The 22,806-nt window shown below is 49.4% G+C and overlaps 1 protein-coding gene across 1 annotated transcript in view; it reads right to left on the bottom strand.

Moving 5' to 3' along the window:
* The window catches only part of tanc1b (tetratricopeptide repeat, ankyrin repeat and coiled-coil containing 1b), a gene marked incomplete at its 5' end in the record, with an annotated part of 93,176 nt that overhangs the window by 23,016 nt on the left and 47,354 nt on the right, over nt 1-22,806 (bottom strand). The window contains 5 exons of the mRNA XM_080839672.1: nt 1,300-1,466; nt 4,078-4,309; nt 11,287-11,435; nt 12,945-13,226; nt 15,434-15,556. Coding sequence (XP_080695798.1) covers nt 1,300-1,466; nt 4,078-4,309; nt 11,287-11,435; nt 12,945-13,226; nt 15,434-15,556 — 953 coding nt within the window. The remainder of the gene's footprint in view (nt 1-1,299; nt 1,467-4,077; nt 4,310-11,286; nt 11,436-12,944; nt 13,227-15,433; nt 15,557-22,806) is intronic.

Here is a 22,806-nt window from a genome sequence, read left to right on the forward strand (position 1 = left end):
ACACACACTACATATCCAGCATATCCAATTTGCACGGAGACCAGCACCAGCGTCCCTCTCCTCAATCTGCAGAGGAGCGAGGGGGAGCCGGAGACCAAATCTAGCACAAGCACAAGATTAATATCCACCCCAGACTGTTGCCTATAAAAACATAAAAGATAATGTTTCCACTTTTGTCATTTATAATGCTTCCTGTCTCTCTCCATCTCCCTCCCCTTGTCTTTTGTGTCACGCACGCACGCACAAACACAAATAAACAAGGACAGTCAAAACAGGATTAAAATACAAGACACCGATTCTCAGGCTAAGAAGAATGCAATAAAACAAAATAAACGAGAGAGGAGGAAAGTCCCAATGGAGAGAGGATAAACAAAAGGAGGTCAGCCCTCCTCAGACTTACACCCACTGCTGTCTGCCTACAACAGAGACAGAGACACAAAGAGGGGTCGAGGCACACACACACACACACACACACACACACATACACGTAGAGACACAGACAGACACAGACACAGACACACACACACACACACACACACACACACACACAGCCCTGCACTGTCCACTATGTTGTATTAAATACATTAGTGTAACAGCCAGGCTAGAGCTTTCAGGAGGATGCAACAGAAAAGGTTTCCAAGAGTTCCTCCTTGACCTGTACACACTGTGAGGACTATTAGGACTTCATCCCATCGCTTGTCAAGCCAACCTCTGTACTCCTCCACTGCCCACTTCTCCATTTCCCATGCCTTTAGAGCAGGTCTGACAGATCCCGCTGACTAACTCACTAACGCAGAGGCACCGTGGCACACTGCCCTCACCGAGTGCACCTCCTCCGTGGTGAGCAGATGACGGAGCATCGGACTGGAAGCCAACCCGCCCACTAGAGACGAGGAGCATCTGTTTCCCCTGAGCGGTCCGGGGGACACTTCTAGCGACGGTGCCAATGATGCCGCGATCAGGAGTAGGTGAGCTGACGTGTGCTGCGGAGCTGGAGCTCACAGGCTTACGGCTCTACTGAGAGAACGCTAGAACTTCACCACCGCCTCATAGAACAGGGGGATTGTTTGTTTGGCGAGATCTAACACAGCAATCAATAAAAGAGCGTGGCACAAACAAAGTTTGCTTACACACAAATCAAGTCTCAGTTTCAAACAGATTCACGCAACTGCAGTTTTTCCCCCCCCGGTTATCTAAGTGTAATTAGTCATGAAATGTGGTTGGTGGGCAATTGATTGCCATGACAATCATCAATTCCCCAAATGCCCTGAGAGAGGGGACTGCAGGCAAGCTCCTCACCAGTAGGTTGACTCGCACAGTGACTATGAGCTTGAGCCACGGGGGGAACTTGGGGATGATCTTGGAGATGAAGGAGGCGATGGTGTCTCCGTAGTCCGGCTTGTGGAACTCGGCCTCGTTCAGGCCGTCCACCAGAACGATGAGGTCCTCCTCCGGGATCTTCCTCTCTGCATGGCACAACACAAACACACAGATATGCTGGTGAGGACAGCGAACAAGAAGGCAGACATTAAAAACCAGACAGGTCACAGCTGAGAACTCCAGGGTTGCAGAGTTAGAACTGTTCTATCATAGAGCAGAGCTTTCTATTACAAGAACTAAATGAAACCAGTATAAAAGCTACAATTGAATTTAGTCCAACATGAAACTGTATACAGCATGGTCACAGCAAAAGGTTTTACAGTTTGTGTTTTTCTAGGCCAGTATGGTCACTAATTTTCAGTTCGGCATGTCTCAGATATTGTAAATGCCACCTGAGCCACCTACATAACCACCATTCAATGAAGAACATTCCAAAATTCGATGTCCTGGGTAGCATTACTACTAGGGGGTAGGGTGTCTGTTCCTCCCTCCAGCAGCTTTGGGGCTGTTTTGAAAAAGAGGATTTAAAAGCTCCATAAATGAGACTCAAGATTCCAGACATCTAATCCAGGCGTAAATTTTTTTTTTTTTTTTTAAGCAGGAAGTGTGGGGTTGGTAATGTATTCTCTGTGTAGCCCAAGAATAATAGAGCTTTACTGAAATATCCTGCAATGCAGTAGCAGTAGCAGCAGCAGCAGTAGAGGAGTATGCAAGCATCAGCAGGACTTGGGCTGGGATCTGCTGAGCATCACACAATCAGCACTACCAGTGTGTTTAAAACATGTAAAGGCAGGGTTTAAAGGTGTGTGCTTCACATTGCTACAGATGTGTGTGTGTGTGTGTGTGTGTGTGTGTGTGTGTGTGTGTGTGTGTGTGTGTGTGTGTGTGTGTGTGTGTGTGTGTGTGTGTGCGCGTGCGTAGCCAATGAACGAGTGAAGTTCCGTGTGGAGAGGGAGTTTGAGGCGTGTTTCATATCTCAGTAGAGGTGGAATCTTTCTCTCTTGCGAGGCTAAAACATTAATTCTGTCTGTGGGTCCTCGTTACGCATTGGGTTTAAAGTGCTGTTGGGTGACCACAGCCCGTGCCTGAAGAATTCATTAAAGAAAAACGCAGAGATCTGAGCCCTCATGCCAGCTCATGGACTTGATTAGATTTGCACAGTAACAGACAGTCAGACCAACACGCGGACAGGGAGAAATAGTGTGTTAGAGTGAGAGAAAGAGAGAGAGAGAGAGAGAGAGAGAGAGAGAGAGAGAGAGAGAGAGAGAGAGGGAGAGAGAAAGAGGGTGAAAGAAATAAAAAACAGAAAGGGAGAAAGACAGCAATGAAGAATAGATTCTTTCCTGTGACAGCCGAAAATCCAAAACCTGTTTCCTGCTTAGCTTTGAACAGTGGGGTCTACACTGGGGACCAAGAGACACCATGCTTTCAAACCCAGCGAATGGTCAGCACCGATATCGTGGAGATCATTATGGTGGAGGACGTAATAAAACCTCTGCCTTCTATCGACCCTCATCCTACTGACCATTCCTTCTGCACTGAGACAGTGAAGAGGGCTGCACGGATCCATAATGTTCTGGCCTGGTGGTCCCATCGCACAAGTAACTCTCCAGCTCCCACCCCTTTCACACAAACACACGTCAATTTTCAGTCTTCGCCATTTCCATCCGACAACCATGTGGGTTGTTTATCTACAGATCTAGGGCCCGGCTTCCCATAATCCACTATTGATTGTGTGATGGAGAGGACTAAAAAAAAAGAGGCTGTGCTCTGAGTACACAATCCTCAGGTGACCTTGAAGTTGTCAGCCACGTGTCTGAAGACAAACAATCAAACTGGTGAGCCTGGTAGGTGTTGCTCCACAGGGACAGAGCACCCAGCGGATAGAGCGAAAGAGAAAAAAAAGAAAGCCTCAAGAAAGCAATAGGCAGACAGAAAAAAGAAAAGCTATTAAGTGTGACAATGATTCAAATCAATACTTCATGCTTACATGAGGCCACTACACTGAAGCAATTAACAATGTTCCGAGCCATTGTGCAGAGATGGTTTAACCTATTCGCTGGGCTATTACTCGCATTGCGACTAGAAGGAGCTTCCTTTTTTTCTCCTGATCACGCCGCAAGGTTCTCAAACTGACCTTGAGGTTGTCCTCCTCAGACAAAACAAACAGTGTGTGTATCTGGGAAAACTGCTGCCAAGCACTTCAGAGCAGACTGTGTTTCACAAACAATGTGGCAAAGGTGTACTGAAAAAACTGAGACAAAAGAGTACTTGTAAAAATGTGAACCCAAAACAATGTTTTTTTGTTTACTGATTTGTGGCAACAATACCTGCACTTCTTCAGTATATCTGACTCATTCAGATGTTTCCATGATTCATACACTTCCCTAAACGGTAGAGGACAAGTCCAGCTTTTCATCTCTGTATGTCGTGAGACTTGCCTGAGACATACTAAGATAGTGGCCAAGTACAAACTCTGCATTTAACACAGGAACACACACACACACACACACACACACACACACACACACACACACACACACACACACACACACACACACACTTTGTATTTAAACATTGGCAGTGCCTACCCACTGCCAGCTGATGTCCTCCAGTTGCAAAAAGGCCAAACCTATACTCTGTTTGAGATGGATCAGGATCGCAGGCCCACACCTGCACCCCTTTGCGGAGGCTTACCCTTGCGCAGGTTGAGCAGCGGTTCCAGCACGCCGCGGCGGAAGGCGGCTGAGGGGTCCTGCACGCAGGAGCGCAGGCTCAGCATGCTCTGCAGGTGCGGCTCGCGCAGCAGCAGCTCCCGGTAGGCGCCCAGCACCGGCGCCCGGCACAGCAGCGCCGCCACACTGTGCACAAACTCCGGCACCAGGCATGTGTACGTGTTGTCCGCCTGGCAGTAGTGGTAGGCCACCACCTAGAGAGAGAGAGAGAGAGAGAGAAAGAAAGGGAGATAGAGAAAGAACGAGGGAGAGGGAGAGAGGGAGAAAAAGGGATTCATTAATTTCCGTTGGCAGCACAGAGGGAGGTGGCGGTGGGGTATTACATTATTAGATTGATTGGTGAGAGCCGCGGCTGCATCTGAGGAGACGGAGCAGGAGGGCTTTGGGAACCTCCAGGGAGGCTAGCCAACCGTGGCGGCGGCGGCCAAACCCACATGCTGGCTAGACGGGGCCGTGATCCCATTCCACTGTTTGCATTAAGCGATTAAAAGGTGGATGAGGTGGGAAATCTTCATGTGGAGGCTGCAGAGCTTGTGGAGGTGTGTGTGTGTATGTGTGTATGTGTGTGTGTGTGTGGGGGGGGGGGTCATTCACTGATGATCCTGACCCCTCTCAGCAAGGTCGAGGAGGCTGGTGAGCACCTCTCAACCTGCCCTGAGAGTCCACCTCTTAGCTCCGCTGTGATCCCCTCCCCCCTGTGCACCTCCAGCTCTGCTGCGGGTGGTTGGCTGTGATGAATGGGACTGGGTGGTGAGCCGCCGACCAACAGGCTTACAACTCTGCCAGCACCTCTCCCAGGTGGCCAGCTAAAGGTAGGCTGCTGAACCTACATCTGACCGTGTGTGTGTGTGTGTGTGTGTGTGTGTGTGTGTGTGTGTGTGTGTGTGTGTGTGTGTGTGTGTGTGTGTGTGTGTGTGTGTGTGTGTGTGTGTGTGTGTGTGTGTGTGTGTGTGTGTGTGTGTGTGTGTGTGTGTGTGTGAAGCCGGTCCCCTCCTCTTGTAGACATTTGTGAAAAATGGATGGAGGAGAGAGAAAGAGAGAGGGAGGGAGAAAGAGAGAGAGAGAAAGGGAAAGAAAAAGACAGAGTGAGTGAGAGAGAGAGAGAGATGGGGGGGGGGGGGTAGAGAGGCTCTCTAACAAGCAGATCGTAGGCAGGAAAGAGAGGTGCCTGGGGGATCTGTGACTCTCTCTGTCCTAATTACACTCAAACCTGAGAGGAGGTGGAGGTGGAGGAGGAGGAGGAGGAGGAGGGAAGAAATGGAGGAGCAGACACTTTTTCAAGGGTGTGAAGGGGGAGCACCACACCAGCTTGCTCCTCATACAGCAACCAGCCTGCCACAGAGATGTGTAACAAAGGTACTCCAGAACAGATGGAGCAGGTCTGGGCCCTACGACCTCTCATTCAGACATTTATTATCCTGGAAAGCAGCACCCATCCACTTCTGTTAGACCGATGCCCAGCTTGGATGCGCTCCACTCAAATGATAACTTTGTTCATCTGCAGAGAGAAATACCAGCCAACAGGAGCCTGTAAATCCAACACCACAGGCTTCATGGGAGCAATAGAGTGGAGTCCTCAGAGAAGGTCTGGCCTTTGGTATTTATGTCAAGCATTTGATTAATTTGCCTGTGAAAACGGACACAAAACTGGAAAAAAGACTTGGCAATGCGACCGGTGGAAGACCTTGAATGGTTGACACCTGCATATTCATGTCGGGTGACTTATCCTTAGAAAGCCACCTTGACGGGAGGCGGTATTTGCCTTCTGGAGCCGGTGGGGGTTAATGGGAACGGTGCACCTCAACAGCCCCTTTGGCGACGGCCACTTCCTGCATCCCAGGGGACATGCGCAGTCGGCAAGCATCCATCTCTCCACTCCTCTGCAGTTCTCAGACCGGCCTCCATCCCTCACGCTGATGTAGCTGGTAGGACGGCGAAGATGATTGGGATGCTGTGTGTGGTGCCGGGTGATGGACCACATTAACACAAACTAATCTCATACAAAACAGAACAGGCTGATGATCTGGGAATCGGCAGTCAGCTCCAAAGCAGGAAGTCTTGCAGGCACTGATGCAGCGCCATGGAGGAGAGGCAGTCTGGCGAAAGGCCTTCCGAGACTCCATTATGCAAAAAGCCGTCCACTGGCAGGTATGAATTAGGATTACAAAAAGAGAAAGAGCATAAAGAAAACACAAAGGAAATGGCTGAAGAGACAGAGAAATAGAGTGTGTGAAAACGCAAGGAAAATGGAGAGAAATAGAGAGTGTGTGAGGGAGGCATTAATTTAAGTCGATTGTGGAGAGGCAGATTCTCAGCGGTCATATGGGAGGGCAGCTCTTTGCCTAACAGAACAGCTGGCATACGTGAGGCCTAACTGAGGTAGACGCGTCCCACAGCGGGGACTCACCGGCATCTGCTGACGAACACAGTTGTGTGTGTGTGTGTGTGTTTCTGTGTGTGTGTGTGTGTGTGTGTGTGTGTGTGTGTGTGTGTGTGTGTGTGTGTGTGTGTGTGTGTGTGTGTGTGTGTGTGTGTGTTTGTGTGTGTGTGTGGCGCCTGTCAAAGTAGTTACTGTTATCACAGCTCATAAATTTGTCAAGCAACTGTCAATTGCCAACAGCTGGTCTATCCATGTGTACAGTTTTATGGTATGTACAACTTGGGAGACCTCATGTATGTTTTTCCTTCTTCTTGGACAGAAAGCATAAAACCAAAAGGGTAGCTATTTGAGTGACTGTGCTACAGATCACCCTCTCCTTTCAGGTTTTTGGGGATCGATAGGCTCGGGTCGTGCCAGAGGGGGCCTTGCTCTGCCCATCACAGATGTAGAGAGAAATAAGACGCGGCGTATAAAAGTGAGGACGAACACATCGAGCCGCTTTTGGCGGCAGTCATACTTTGAGTGTGATGGCCTGCTGTTGATGAGAAGGTGAAAGTCATGCAAGCATGAAGGGGGATGGGATGGCTTTTCATTAACCTTTTCAATACATTAGGCATGTGATTAAGAAGGCATTTGACTTACAGGAGAAAACTACACCAGGGAGCTAGTAGTGAGAGAGCACCAGGCAGCATAAACTCTCTCTCTCACACACACTCACACGCACTCACACACACACACACACACACACACACACACACACACACACACACACACACACACACACACACACACACACACACACACACACACACACACACACACACACTAACGCACAACGTAACAAGCACACGCACACACACACACACACACACACACACACACACACACTAACGCACAACGTAACAAGCACACGCACACACACAAACACACACAGACACACACACGCACACGCGCAAACAGGCACATACTCACACACACACACACACACAAGCGCACACGCACACGCACAAACACGCACATACTCACACACACAAACACACACACAAACTCTCAAAAACACACACTGTCTGACTGTGAGCTTAATAGCAGGTGGTTCATTAAAGTGCCGTTAGCATGGGGTGAAGGCGGGGGTTGGGGGGTTATACTGCTGGAATGGAACAATTAGACGGCAAAGACACAAGTGGTAAACACTCACTACAAACCTCAGCAGGGTACCTAAGCGCCGAGCCATTGCGAGCACATCTCCTAATGAGGCAAGACAAACGACGTTACCGTCTCTCCAGCACAACAAACACGCCGCTCCCTGCTCAGGTAGGAGCTGTCAATTGTCTGTCGCTTTTGCCAGATTCCGAGCTCGTGCCATTTTGTTCCGTAGGTTCATCAGTCACTCAGTAAACGCTCTATTGTGGTCGTGCTGCAGTGCTGCGGTGGGGGGGGGGGGGGGGGGGGGGCTCTTTCCAGATGATAATCTTTCATGTGGTGTTTTTGTTGTCATGTTTCTGAGCCTGGTCTGCTCAGCGTCACATAAGGCCATCTGGCCCCCCCTCCCTCCCCCTACCCCGTTCCCTTGGCAACTGAAAGTCCCCTGAGGGAAGATGTGGTTTATCCATCAGTTAGGTCTCCAGGTAAACGACAGAAAGCGGCACAAGCAAGCACAGCACAGAGAGGACCTGAAAGGAGGGGTTGGAGCTCCTGAAGCAAAACCTTTGATAGTGCATGGAGGAGCGGGGAGGGATATAGACACTGAGGAAGCGTCTACAGGTTTGGGTGGATGTCAGTTTTGACATTCAGGTCATCGGATAAGACACTGTTACACCATTGAAAAGGAGAATAAGAAAACAGAAGAAACTGGCCCTGCGGTACACCAGCCAGACCTGTGCACTTACACAAACTTCTCCAACTTGATATAACTGTACTTGCCTCTCTGCACCGGATTCTATCAAAAGTAGAATTTTTACCAAAGTACTACTAACATATAGAGCTCTAAATGGCCTATCTCCAAATTACCTCAAGGAATGAATTGTCCCCTACTGCCTACCAAGACCAGAGTGCAGGTCTTTTTGTAATTTCTAAGAGTATCAAAAAACACAATAGGAGGCAGAGCCTTATGCTATCGAGCCTGGAGCGATTGATCGAGCTAAACTTTCTGTCTCCATCCGAGAAGCCGACACCTTTTCCATATTTAAGTCTAAGACTAAAAAACATTCCTCTTTAGCGCACTCTATAGTTAGGAATAATGTATCAAGTTCCGGCACCCTTTGCCACATACTTTTCATTCACCATGCCAGGCAACCTCTTCCTCTACCTGTTCCTCTGTCTAGATCATATTGTGCCATGTCATTGATACTGATGAAGTGGCCATATTATTTGCCATTCTCTTTGGGTGACTGAGGTGACCAGGGTCTGTGTCTCAGTTTCTTCCCTTACACTAATCCAGGGTCGTAATTCCGGGGGTTCTCTCCCGCCCCTAAGCCCTTCCTTTACCCTAACTTGGGTTCACATCCAATTCCTACCCTTAGTCTAACCTGTGTGAATACCATGTGGTACACCATTGTATAATAAAATTGATGTTTAGATAATTGGCAGCGCCTGCTTCTGATTCTCCTCTCCTTCTCTCCTACCTCCTACTCCTCCTGTCAATGTCCTCTCTACCCGGCTGGCCCCAAGCAGATGGATCCTCTCTTTAAGCTGAGGCTCCGCTCAAGGTTTCTCCCTTTTAAAAGAGAGGTTTTTCTTGCCCCAGTTGCCTTAGTGCTTTCTCTAGGGGGGTTCAGGCTCTGGGATCTGTGAAGTGCCTTGAGACAATTTCAATTGATATTGCGGTTATATAAATGAAAAGCAATGGAATTGAAAGAAAGCAGATGAAGGCAGAGGCTGAGAGGGAAATGTCCTCAGGTACTGATGACGCAGGAGTGGGAAGCAGACGTATACAGAAAAATGAACGATAAAGAAAACCCTTCCAGATAACCTTGAGAAAGTGTGGTCAGGATGAGAGAGAAATAAAGGGTTAGAGACAGAAACAGCTCACCTTCAATGTGTGCCACTCAGGAAAGGCCAATATCACAACAATACCCCCCCTCCCCCACACCCCGACCCTGAGGAGTGAAGCCGCAAGATACAACAGGAAGAGAGAGAAAAGGAGAGAGAAAGAGAGAGGGAGAGAGAGAGAGAGAGAGAGAGAGAGGGAGAGAGAGCCAGATTGAAGCCTGAACATGTGGCTTTTCAGCCCTTAATTACACCACATGAAAGGCTGCCTCCAGAGACTCAGGATTCCAATTGTGGCTTTTATCAGAGGTAAAAGGGCCCGCATGCATTGCAGACCTGTGACTCTGAGTGTGAGTGTGTTTGTGTGTGTGTGTGTGTGTGTGTGTGTGTGTGAATTTAGGTCAAACCAAGGAGAAGTGATCTTTTAACCCCATCAAGGTGTGGTTTCAAACACGGGAGAGAGGAACAGAGAGTGGTGAACACAACTAGTTGTTATTCCCCCCCCCCCTCATTCAACTTTTGAGTGCGTTCACTGTTTGGATGCTGAATGAATCCATAATTGCCTTAAACTCTGGAATCCGGCGCACACTGAGAGCGCTTTGTTTCGCTGGCACGCTTTACATATAAAATGTTCGCCCAGTAATCAGCCTCAGATGAATGGGCACATGTCGAGCCGTGGAAGGGGAATAAAATCAGCTTTCCAAAAAAAGACACCATGCGACAGTGCTTACACATAATCTCTGTCCATTCTTCGTGAGGTCCACCATTCACAACAAATGAGCATATAACAAAAGCATTGTCTAACTTGTCCAACTCTATATTTCACCACAGGAGGACTGATCCTCCTCATTCATCCTTACACATGACTGATGGTGGTGTCACTCCCTAGCATAGATCTGTGAGTGTTGTGAGTGAGGTGTGTAAATAAAGTGTGTGTGTGTGTGTGAATGTTGTGAGTAAGGTGTGTGAATAAAGAGTGTGTGTGTGAGTGTTGTGAATAAAGAGTGTGTGTGTGAGTATTGTGAATAAAGAGTGAGTGTGTGAGTATTGTGAATAAAGAGTGAGTGTGTGAGTGTTGAGAGTGTGTGTTTGTGAGTGTGTGAGTGTTGTGAATAAAGAGTGAGAGTGTGAGTGTTGTGAATAAAGAGTGAGAGTGTGAGTGTTGTGAATAAAGAGTGTGTGTGTGAGTATTGTGAATAAAGAGTGTGTGTGTGAGTATTGTGAATAAAGAGTGTGTGAGTATTGTGAATAAAGAGTGAGTGTGTGAGTGTTGAGAGTGTGTGAGTGTGTGAGTGTTGTGAATGAAGAGTGAGTGTGTGAGTGTTGTGAATAAAGAGTGTGTGTGTGAGTATTGTGAATACAGAGTGAGTGTGTGAGTATTGTGAATAAAGAGTGAGTGTGTGAGTATTGTGAATAAAGAGTGAGTGTGTGGGTGTTGAGAGTGTGTGTGTGTGTGTGAGTGTGTGAGTGTTGTGAATGAAGAGTGAGTGTGTGAATGCTGTGAGTTTGTGTGTGAGTGTTGTGAGTGAGGGGTGTGTGTGTGAGTGTTGTGAGTGAGGTGTGTGAGTGTTGTGAATAAAGAGTGTGTGTGTGAGTGCTGTGAGTGTGTGTGTGAGTGTTGTGAATAAAGAGTGTGTGTGTGAGTATTGTGAATAAAGAGTGAGTGTGTGTGTGAATAAAGAGTGTGTGTGTGTGTTTGAGTGTGGTGAATAAAGAGTGGTAAGTTAAGAGTGTGTGTGTGAGTGTTGTGAATAAAGAGTGTGTGAGTGTTGTGAATAAAGAGTGGTGAATGATAAGTGTGTGTACCTTGGCAGCCAGGCGCTTGACGGCCTCCTCCCTGCGGCGCTGGAGCTCGGGGGTGCTGGGGCAGTTGCTCAGGGTGTTGGTGGCGCTGGGGGGCGGCGTGGGCTGGGGAGGCTGCGACAGGGGCAGGTCCGAGTTCCCATCACCACCTGCTGCAGGGAGATGACCAGGTCAGATCTCAGGTTTGAGACGTCCAATCACACTGGTCTGGACAAGCTCTTAATGCAGTGTAGTATTTCCTAACGTGAACAACTTATTTATGTATGACTGATTGACTTGATTGACGCATTGAGTCAATCAACATCAGAACCTGTAGAAATTTGACCTTATTCTTGATAGGCAAGAAACTTCATTGACATGAAAGATCTCTTTTTGTCATTCAAAATGCAGAATTCTCCCGTTCTCATGGATGTTCAACACAAACAAATCAACAGCCCTCACGGACTGCCAAGAGGATGTGCTCATACCTCCATCCCGTGGCATCCAATGTCATTCCACTAATTCAGTGTCAGGTTCTAGGTTTAATCCTGCAGTCATCGATTCTGATGGCAATTACCAGAATGAGGAGGGCAGGAGGGATTAGTTCACATGTGGCTGCAGGGGTGGATTAACAGACTCAGCGGTGGGGTTGGGCTGCACTCCTCTGATCCCTGTCAAGGGGCTTCTCTGCTCTCTGCTGAGCTAAGCTAACGCCAAATAGCATTCAGTGCATCTCATGTCAACCGTCGGAATCTGAGGCACTGGTCTATGGCTGGTGCACATGACATGATGGCATTTTCTCCTCATAATATACCTGAGAGGCACACAAGTATGAGGGCAGAAACAGCAGCGTATGCACACTGTTGCACTTCGAACGAGAGCTTCAGAGAAACACACCTTATGGGAACAGGAGAGATCAGCTGTAAGTAGGTGGAAGTAGACGTTTTGAGACAGGTGCTTAAGAAGCCTTAACTATAGAATCAGTCATTTTGTTGGACGTGAACCATTTTGAAACTGAGGAGCCACTTATTTCCTTCAGTGTTTGCCCTTCTCCTGCTAGCATGCTGCCTTGGCCTGGACACATTGAATTGACAGGCAGATTATTGTCCTGACTGGACGAACTTTATTCAACATGTTACTTGTTTTCAGTCTATCCCAGTCAGTATTGAATGTGTGACGTGAGAATTACACTTAACAAACAAAACAACGATCTGAACTCTGACCTTGGTTGATTTTACCTTTAAGAGCTAACTGTGTTAAAAAATACTTTAAACGTACTAAATGTTTTCATTTTAAACTTGAGAGTGCTCTGCTAAAATATTTTTACATTTTTGGGTAATATATATTTGCAAATGCTACTTTTCATCCCCTAAAGCACTTGCTGTCAGCAAGAAGGTATTTCCAGGAAGAAGCTCTATGCAAAGCCTCTGTAGTCTCTTAGGTCTCTAAGTGGAAAATCATTCCCTGTCAGAGTGCAGAAGCCTGATTAGAGTTGTGTGTCCTGAAGTGTCGTTGAGCAGCTATGGTCATCAAGAGAGAGATCCATCCATCAAGATAATGACTATCATGCTGAACAATCATCTGCCATCATCTTGACCAATCTCTCTCCTTCAGGGATAATGGTGGCCACTCAACAGCCACTTCAGTGGGAAACACGGACCTGAGGTGGTAAATGTTCTTACTCTTAGGGGAGGCGCTGGGGCTGTTGGAGGCGATCTGGCGCATACGTCCGCCGTGGCAGCTCAGCGCCACCAGCCGGGAGATGATGGCCGTCTTGCCGAAGCCCACGCTGCCCACCACTACGACCCCGCGGCTCTCGGGCGATTCGGAGCCCCTCAGCGCGTCCTCCAGCTCCTGGAAGAGCCAGTCGCGGCCAACGAAAACCGAGTCGGTGGTGATGCTGGGCACCTCGAAGAGCAGCGGCTTGAGCATGATGTCTGCAGGCTTGTAGGGCGTGAAGCGAGCTGAGGGAGGCAGGAGGAGAGACACACAAACACAATAACATCCATCTGTTTATTGAACAGGAATTGATTTCACTCAATTCTTTTTCATTTCACCTTCCAAAACGTGCAACCTCACGTGACAGAAAATTCCTGTTGTGAACAACAATAACAGCAGTTTGTAATTAGTTCTTACGTAAAATAAGTTTGTTGTAAAAAGGCTTGCTTCTTCTTTCTCATGCTTAACTGGATGGATAAGGGAAGCTATTATTTCCCCACTGCAGTGATATTGTTAGTGTGTCACGTGCCAGCTGTTGGACAGCGGCCATGGGATCTGGTTTGTTTGCACTGGTAGGCAATGACACTGACTGCATGCATCACAGAAAAAGCAGAGCACCACTCTGAGCGTTTCAAACCTCTGTGCTTTGAAGGTTGCATGGCATCTGCTCTAAGCCCTGGCTTATTCCAGCACACTGGTATAATGTGGCTGTGATCAAAAACAACAACAAGACTATGGACCCAGAGTGGTCTGATCATTTCATCCTGGAGAGTGGGGGGGGGGGGGCAGGTGAAGGGTTTATCCTGCCGTGAAAAATCTGAACTGAAAATGCTAGTCTCTCTCTCTCTCTCTCTCTCTCTCCCTCTCCCCCCCCCCCTCTCTCCTCTCCTTCTCTCCCTCTCCCTCTCCCTCTCCCTCTCCCTCTCTCTCTCTCTCTCTCTCTCTCTCTCTCTCTCTCTCTCTCTCTCTCTCTCTCTCTCTCTCTCTCTCTCTCTCTCTCTCTCTCTCTCTCTCTCTGTCTGTCTCTCTCTGTCTCTCTCTGTCTCTCTCCTGTCGACTGACCGCCTGCCGCATAACACCTACTGCTCAGTGCACATCCACACATGTCCTCCAGGAATGCACAGAGGAAGAGGTCTGCAGGCTGCACGGGCGCCGGGAGGGCGAATGTGAGAGAGAGGGTGAAAATGAGAGTGAGAGAAAGTCAAAGCTTGTTGCAGAGAACAACTGACAGAGAAAGAGAGAAGGGCGATTGAGATAGAGATGGATGGGTGGAGAAAAGAAAAGAGAGAGAGAGAGAGAGAGAGAGAGAGTGTGAAAGTCAAGTAGAGACAGATAAAAGCAAAAGGAATAAAACAAAACAGATCGGAAGAGAATGAAAAAGAGACAGAGAAAGAGAGGGAGAAAACAGAAGTGGAGCCTGCCTCCATCCCTTTCGCTCACAGAAACCGCAACACTGATTGCATTAGGCAGCAAGGTGCCGGCCAGTTGTCAACGCCTCAGGCAAAATTCACAAAGCCAGCAACTTCAGCTGGCCCTGATGTGAAGACCGCAAATCGAACAAGCTGGGAAAATCTTCCCTGGAGCGCCTTGTACACGGTCACACTGCCATGGCCCCACAGCCATCACAGCTTGATCACACACCCTCGTCTGGGTCACCCAGAACATCTTCCAGGTTTAACACATCCGCATCATTTTAGCTGGCTAACACAGTAAGCTAACACAATTAAATGTCCCATAGCTGTGAGGACCAGCCTCCCTCCAGCCTGTGAGTTTGTCCCATAGAGAGTGTCTGTAGATTGGGATCAGCAGCAACCGCAGGTCATGTCAGGCACCAGGCACTGGGGCCAAGGAGACGGAGAAATGAGCAAACCGCATTTTAAAGAAGGTGAAAAAAAAAAAAAACACACTAAACTAAAACGTGGGAGTGTGAGGGGGAAGCAAAAGTTTGTTTGTAGAGCCTCCATTGCAACTCTCTCAAGGTCTGACTGCGGAAAAAAAAGTTTGAAAACAAACAGGGGGGGGGATCAGAAATTCAACTCGAAAGCGGGCCGTTGCACAACTCCAATGTTTGTTCACTCCGTGGGGGGAGTGTGTGAGCGTTTACATATTAGCTCACTGCTATCTGGAGGGACCACATCAAGAGTGAGCAGTTCAAGTTTAAACAGTGCGCCGGCGCTGGCTGATGCTATCCTGCATTATTAATGCTCTGGGCTAATATGAATTCCATTTGGCTCCCTGACAAAGACACAACTAAATAATACTACTCCCAAAAAACAGGAACAAAACACACTAAAAAGAAGTCTTTGATGGAGCTTCGAGCGTAAACAGCGTGCCTTGAAACAATGCTGCTTCCCCCAAAGGTATAAGATGTCGCCTGATGTGACTCAGTGTAGTGGGGGTGTTTTTTTTTTTTTTAAGAATCAACAGGCGCTGGTGTTTAGTGTCTCTTTACCTTTGGAGTCCTGGGGCGCCCTGCCTCCGGTGTTGTGCCAGGGCAGGCGGATGGAGGTTCGCAAGGGAGTGTTGCGCTGCTCATCAAGATAACCCAGGTCTTCCAGTTTGGTGGAGCTTGTTGCTGTGAGAAGCAAGAGAGAGAGAGAGAGAGAGAGAGAGAGAGAGAGAGAGAGAGAGAGAGAGAGAGAGAGAGAGAGGGGAAAAATGGGGGAGAAAGAGTGTACATTAATTATATGTTGAATGCTAAATGTTCCCCATCATCAGAGATGTACAGTACGCTGCTTGTATAGAGAAATAAAAAGGGCAATTTCCTTCCGTTTGTCAGAGCATGGCTACAGAGTGATCTAGAGAGATAAGATTATGTTTTTTGCCCAAAACAGACATACAGTGCAGAAGCCAGACTTGTGTGTGATATTCCTGTAACCCCCTAGGAGGAAATATACAGAGAGACTAAGAGAGAGGGAGGGAAGGACACAGAGAGAGACGAACTGAGAGAGCAAGTGAGGCAGTGACCAAAATAGGAAAAGACTGATATCTATAGATATAGCGCACGCCATCTTTAGTGTTTATACAACTGCACCACGCACAGCTGTTGCCTGTGTGCGATCCCTTAAGAGTTTGCCAACAAGTAAACAACAATGGCAGCAAACAACCACAGCAAGCCAGGATGCGTTTGAATTGATAGGCAGACAGTGGAAGTCAGAGATGGAAGAAGAAAATGAGACAGAGACAAACAGAGAGAGAGAGAGAGAGAGAGAGAGAGAGAGAGAGAGAGAGGAGAGGGACTAAGACCAGTGACTGAGCATAACCATTGAGGTTCCAGGTATAGATCTCTGGTCTTTTTAGCCCATAGCCAGTGACAGAGGGGTGGCTGGCAAACCCTCCCTCATAGCTCCTCAGCAGGATGATGTGGAGATGCCAGACCAGCGAGCAACAGATGGCAGCTTTCAAACACAGAGCCTTCCACCGGCGCTCCGTGCCAAAGCAGGCCCGCATTACATCAACCCGTCCACAATTGTCATGACGGGATAACTACCCTGGATGACCGAGGGCAATAAAAGGGATGAGAAAACGGGTCACTGCACAGAGCAAAGCCTCAATGTGTGACACAAACACACACAAACACACACAAAGTCTCCGCTGTTCGTGGTAACAATGCCATCACCATGGAGACCATGTCCTGCTTAAATCAAAGATCTGCTCGCGTCTGGACAGAACTCAGCTGTGAGACGGAGGGAGCGAAAACACAGAGAGAGAAAGGGTGAAAGAGAGCGAAAGAGAGGAGTGCGGATGGACTCGTTGCTCTGACTTCCTCACAGGAATCTGTCTCTCTCTCTCTCTCTTTCTTCATTCAACATTCTCTGCACTCTCTCTCTCACCTGCTTGCACCGCTACTGCAGCAACCCCATAAACCAAACCAGCCTCCACGGTCTAGCGGATTCCATGCTAATGAATTCAGCTGTGTTCCACCGCCAGCATTTGCATTTCAAATCTCAAGCAAACACGCTCTGACCCCAACGCTCTCTGTGCAACATCTCTCAACTCTGCTGCTAGCTACAGCCGCCGGAAAAGACACTCCTACATCTATTCACCATCTTCCCAGCTCTGAATCTGTTTGACAGCAACCTGTTAGCGCACAAATACCCCCCCCCCCCCCCCACACACACACCTCTCCGAACCCCCCCCCCCCCCCCCCCCCCAAACTCCCCGCCCGGGACAACCCTGAGGGGGGTTACTTACACTACATAGTTGGAGTCCTGGCAGAGGTGGCACGGATTGGAAGGTGTCTGTATTTCCGCAAGAGGCCAGATGTCAGCTGGGGGGGTCCGAGGCTTTAAACGTCCCCCCTTTCTTGAGAGAGACACCCCCCCCCCCTCAAACCCCACCCTCCCTGAGTTGCTCTGGTGATGGTCCACCGCTCTCCTCTCCTCCTCTCCTCACCTGTACTCTAGCTCACTGCATGCAACTGGTGACTAGCCTCGGCTGTTGCCGGGCACCCATCTCCTGCTCTAACGACTGAGGGAGCGAAGGGGAAAAAAAAAAGAATGCCGCTCTCTTAATCTCTCCCTCTTTCTTTCATCCTCTCTCACTCTGCGGAACGGCACCCCCTCCCTCCCTGCCTGCCAACCCGACACAGCGAACGTAAAGGAGGGAGAGGGGAAGGAAAAAAAGAGGAGGAAAGTGAGAGAAAAAAATGTGTGTCCGGAAGAGAGGAAGAAAGATTGAGAGAGAGAGAGAGAGAGAGAGAGCTCCTCCAGTGTGGCTGAGTAGAGTTTGCGCTGGGCAGTTGGAGAGGAATTAATCAATGACCCTCCCTGCCTGTGCTCCACTGTCACCGAGAGAGAGATATAGAGAGGGAAAGAAAGTGAGGGAGGTAGAGAAGGGAGGGAGAAAGAGAGAGAGATATATAGGAGAAAGGGGAGGGGGAGAGAGGGAGGAGAAGAGAGCAGGGGAGATGAGGACATGCGGGAGATAAAGCATGTGAGAGAGGGGAGAGAGGTACAAAAGAACAGGGATGGAAGGCGAAAAGGCAAACGGGAGTGATGTAAGAGGACGAACAGAGCTGGCAGAACGGGAGGGAGAGAGAGAGAGAGAGAGACAGAGAGAGAGAGAGGGAGACGGCGTGAGGATGGGAGGGAGGAGGACAGGAGGAAACGAGCAAGAGGAGAAATAAAGTTGAAAGAACGCGCAACCAGCCTGCTCTAGTGCATCAGTCAAGCCCCATGCTGACATCAGTGGGCTACAGAGACTGCTCTCTCTCTCTCTCCCCTCTCCCCCCTCCCTCTCTCTCTATGCTTCTCCCACTTCCTTTTATCCCTCCCTCCCATTTTCGCTCTCTCTCTCCCTCCCTCTTTCCGTCCCTCCCACTCCCTCAACAGATTCTGTGGAAATTGGTCAGCTATCTCTCACAAATCACAGCACATACCATTACGCTGAAATGGAGAGTTTTCTCCGGTGCACACACCGCACGCACTTCTGTCTCTCAGTATCCAAAGGGCTTTGAGAAAATGACTCCAATGCAAATGTGCCCAGAATCCTGCGCTGCGTTGTCATCACTCAGCCAAATAACTCAGAGCCACGCTGCGCCCGCTTTAGCTGCGCGTCTGACGGACCCATTAACATTCTCCCCCACGTGACGGAAGAAATGTCAGCACTCAAACAAGTGCAGGGGTGTTGGCAAGCATTTGGTCCCTCAGACAAACACACATACACACACAGAGACACACACACACACACAAACACACACACACACACACACACACACACACAGAGACACAGAGACACACACAAACACACAGAGACACAGAGACACACAGACACACACACACAAACACACACACACAAACACACACACACACACACACACACACACACACACACAGACACTGTCTTCGTCTCTCACTCTTTCTGTATTTCTCTCTGACCCTCCCATTTGCTCACCATACCTTTCCACCTCTCTTCCCTTCTCCTCTCACTCCTCTACCCACAGATCTCTCCTCATCTCTACTGCTTTAATGTGATAAGCACCTTGTGTGTGTGTGTGTGTGTGTGTGTGTGTGTGTGTGTGTGTGTGTGTGTGTCTGTTTCTGAGTAGGCTGCTTTGAAGCTGTGATGTGTCAGTCAGAGTGTCCTCTGATGAAATGATGAAAATGTGTTTTTTTTTTGTGGCTCTGCCCTTTGAAAGTCTGTGTTCTTTTGTTTCCAGTGACGAAACACAGGGGAGGCGGTACTGGGAGTCCGGCAAGACTCCAGAACCCCTCTCACTCACTCTCTTCCTCCTTCCAGCTCTCTTTCCCTCTCTCTCTCTCTATTTCCCTCCTTTCAGTGGAAGAATGGGCTTGTGTAGTGATGGCACATTGGCACACTGCCCCCCCCCCCCCCCCCCACGCCTGCCCATACCCCCCGTACTGACAATGCCATGTGAGAGAGTGGTCCGAGCCGAGCTGGAATTGAGGAGGTTCAAAATCCAATTGAGGCGAGCTTAGACGAGACTCTGGCGATGCCCCAACCCCACAGATTACAGACAATTCCTCTGTCGTCACTGGCAGCCAACGCAGTCTGCCTGTCCAATACCCCCCCCCCCCCCCCCCCCCCCACTGCGAGGGAAAATAAGAAAATGAGACGATATGATCACAGACCACAGACGGGACTCTGTGAGCGCTCACTGCCGAGGATGAGGGAAACTGCACAGAAGCTCCCCTCTACAAAGCCAGTGGTCGCTGTACCGGTACCTCCACAAATTACTGTTTCATATTAAAAAAAACGATATGAAAGCTTCACAGGGCTTCAAACGTGCGTTGGTCTGGTCTGCTGGCAGCTTCAATATCACTGGACAGGAATGAGAGCATTTACACTTAAGGACATGGCTACTTTCCCACGGCCCCTCTGATGGTCCTTCTCAGACATACTACAGTCTGCTTCATCCTGAACTACTGATGTCTGGGTGTCAATCATAGGAATATGGAATGTAGGGGGGTTGTATTTGACCAGGCTTGATATAGTTTACTGACACATTCGATCCACTGACATATTCTTCTAGACGCACAGAAAAACAGTTTGCTGAAAGCCCAAGCCGGAACGGCCTCAGCAATGAAAAGAATAACGTCAGTTTCTTCATAGTCTTTACAACCATGACAGCATGAGTCAAACATCGTCCAGTGTCTCTTCCTCTCCTGCGTTCACATCCCAGCTCCAAAGCCCCGAGCATCATCTGACCCCCTCCAACACAAGAGGGCTGAATCAATGGCTGCTTAAAAAATATCCCCCCCCCCCCCCCCCACCCCTCTCCTCTGCTCGATGGTAACCTTCGAGCGGCCGGGAGAACTTCTTTTAAAGAGAGAGACCTCTATGCAGCCCTCTGCAGCCCACGCTACTGTGACCTTTGGAGAGGCTGGAAGGATGAAAGCGGCGCAGTCTGTCCGTCACCGCGGCCGTCTCCACACATACCGGGGGCTGTTCGATACGGAGGGAGGGAGTCGTGGTAACAACACGGTGGGAGGGGTTGGGGGGTGGGGGGGGGGGGTGTTCGAGCCTCACACTCCGAAAATCTGTTAAAAACGAATGGCACATTGGTGGTCGCCGGCATGTCTGAACTCCACACACAGAGCCCTGCAGCTATCCAGCTGAGGTGATCAGCTAGACGGTTCAGTGTGTTGCAGCTGCAGAGAGCTTTGGCTGGGAGAGCCATGTCAACATGTCCCCTTAATGGAGACCTGACAAAAGAACTGCATGTTTATGTCATGGTTAAGCTGCAATCGTTTGCCCATAGGAAAAAAAAGGAATGGTTGTTTTGGTGATTATGTGATCACAGTTGTTTATGTGACAGTACTCTTGTTGGTGATGATGTGTGAATGTTCAAACACATTTGTTTAAAACATTCCATCGTCTTGTATTGTGTGCACCAAAATGACTGGGGGAAGACAGCCCACAGAGACCAAAATGTAGGCTGCAGTAAAACGCCTCTTAATTTTCATTCCCAAGGGTGTGTGTGGCGTGTGTGAGTGTGTGTGTGTGTGTGTGTGTGTGTGTGTGAGTGAGTGTGTGTATACTGTATGTGTGTGTGTGTGTGTGTGTGTGTGTGTGTGTGTGTGTGTGTGTGTGTGTGATTGTGTGCGTGTAGTGTGTTTGTGTGTGTGAGTGAGTGTGTGAAACCGTGCAGCTAGCGATGCGGACAGTCTCGCACACACAGACGCTCAACACACACACAGACACGTACCCACACACACACACACACACACACACACACACACACACACACAAACACAAACACACATTCTTGGAGTGTTTCCAACACAATAGAGCGAGCAGTTAGTCACCTCAGCATTGGCACAGCCCAGAAAGCGGTAAGAGAAGGGGGAGGGCCCGGGTCTGCGTAGCCCACCTGTGCCCCACCAGGGGCAGGGTCAGGGGCAGAGGTGCCTCTCTTACCGCAGCACAATTAGCCCAATACAACACCACAACGTCATCACCTCTAAAGTGAGGCACTGAGGCATAGAAACATTGATCGGTGGGAGTTAAAATACATTATTGGGGGTCAACTTGAGGGGATCTCATGTGCTGCACTGCGGAGTGCTCTGTCAATCAACGAGTATCATTTACTTCAACTCCCTGATCTGCTCGCTAATCACAAGAGACTAATACGAAAATCTCTCGATTCAATCAACTCTTTATTTCCTCAATCCTACATCCACCCACAGAACGCCCGCTGGGGCCATGCAAGCCCGCCCCCCTACTGCTCCGACACAAAGAACGGTCTAACATGTAATTCGGCCCCTGCAAAATAAACACAGCTGATGTAGCCTAGCGATCGATGTGTGGTGCACTCAGGGGGAAGGGGTCTATCGCTGCCTGGGCGGCCTCTGGCAGAGAGGCACTGACGGAGAGGAGAAACGTGCAGACCCTCTTTAAGAGCCAGGCCTTGTTCATCCGCCTCAGCTCCTCTTTTATCTCACCTCCTCCTCCCTCCCTTCAAACATAGGACCCCCGTCAGCCTCCTTTGCATGCGCTAATGCCATTTACATATTTGGGCAGCACGACAAATCTCCAGGCCTTTTGATGTGCCGAGGCCCAGGTGACGGAGTGTGGAGCTCCAGCCAGTGAAGCTGTTCCAGAGGGGAGGGGGTGAGGGGGGTTGGGATTACTGATGTGAGCCTCCCTGCTGTCTTTACCCTCCTTTGCCGGCGGTCACAGGCACACAGGGAAGAAGATGGTAGGGACTCACAACTACATCAAGGGCCTACTGATGGTTGACTGAAGCTCTTACTCCTTGAAACTTTCAGACTCCCATTCCTCCCGCCACATCCGACATCTGAGGATCCACCACACTGTAGCATTGCTATGGTGTTGCAATGACCGTGACCCCCCCCCCCCCCCCCCCCCCCACGCCCCCATCCAAAACCCACACTTTGGAAATTTTCATCTGGCAATAGGGCCGGTGCATCTGCTGAAGGCTGTGGGCAGGCAGCCCACCTGACTTGCAGCATTCCCAGTGCTGGAAAGCGACGCTCCTATTCCACACTGTAGATAAGGCAGCAGCAGAGATAGCCCCGTCTCCAGACAGACAGTGCTGGCCGCGAAAAGAGACAGAATGACAACGAGAAACCAAAACTGAGGCCAGGTTTCCGAGCCTGGCTGGGTGTTTACCGGAAGATGACCCGTCCCTTGGGGTTCCCCTGCCAAAAACCTGGTCCTCATTGCAGAGTGGATCGAGTACGGGGGGGGGGGGGGGCACTGGGGTCGATGGAGACAGGTAGTCTGTGCACCGACCCTGGAGCCAGTGTGCGTTTGCTGGCCATCTCGAGTGGCAAAACCGTCCCGGGGAGATATTTGTGCGTGAGATGAACACCGCTGGCATCCAGACGGATGCGTAGA

Source organism: Sprattus sprattus (genome assembly GCF_963457725.1).
Source record: "Sprattus sprattus genome assembly, chromosome: 5".
In the NCBI taxonomy this organism is placed as follows: domain Eukaryota; kingdom Metazoa; phylum Chordata; class Actinopteri; order Clupeiformes; family Clupeidae; genus Sprattus; species Sprattus sprattus.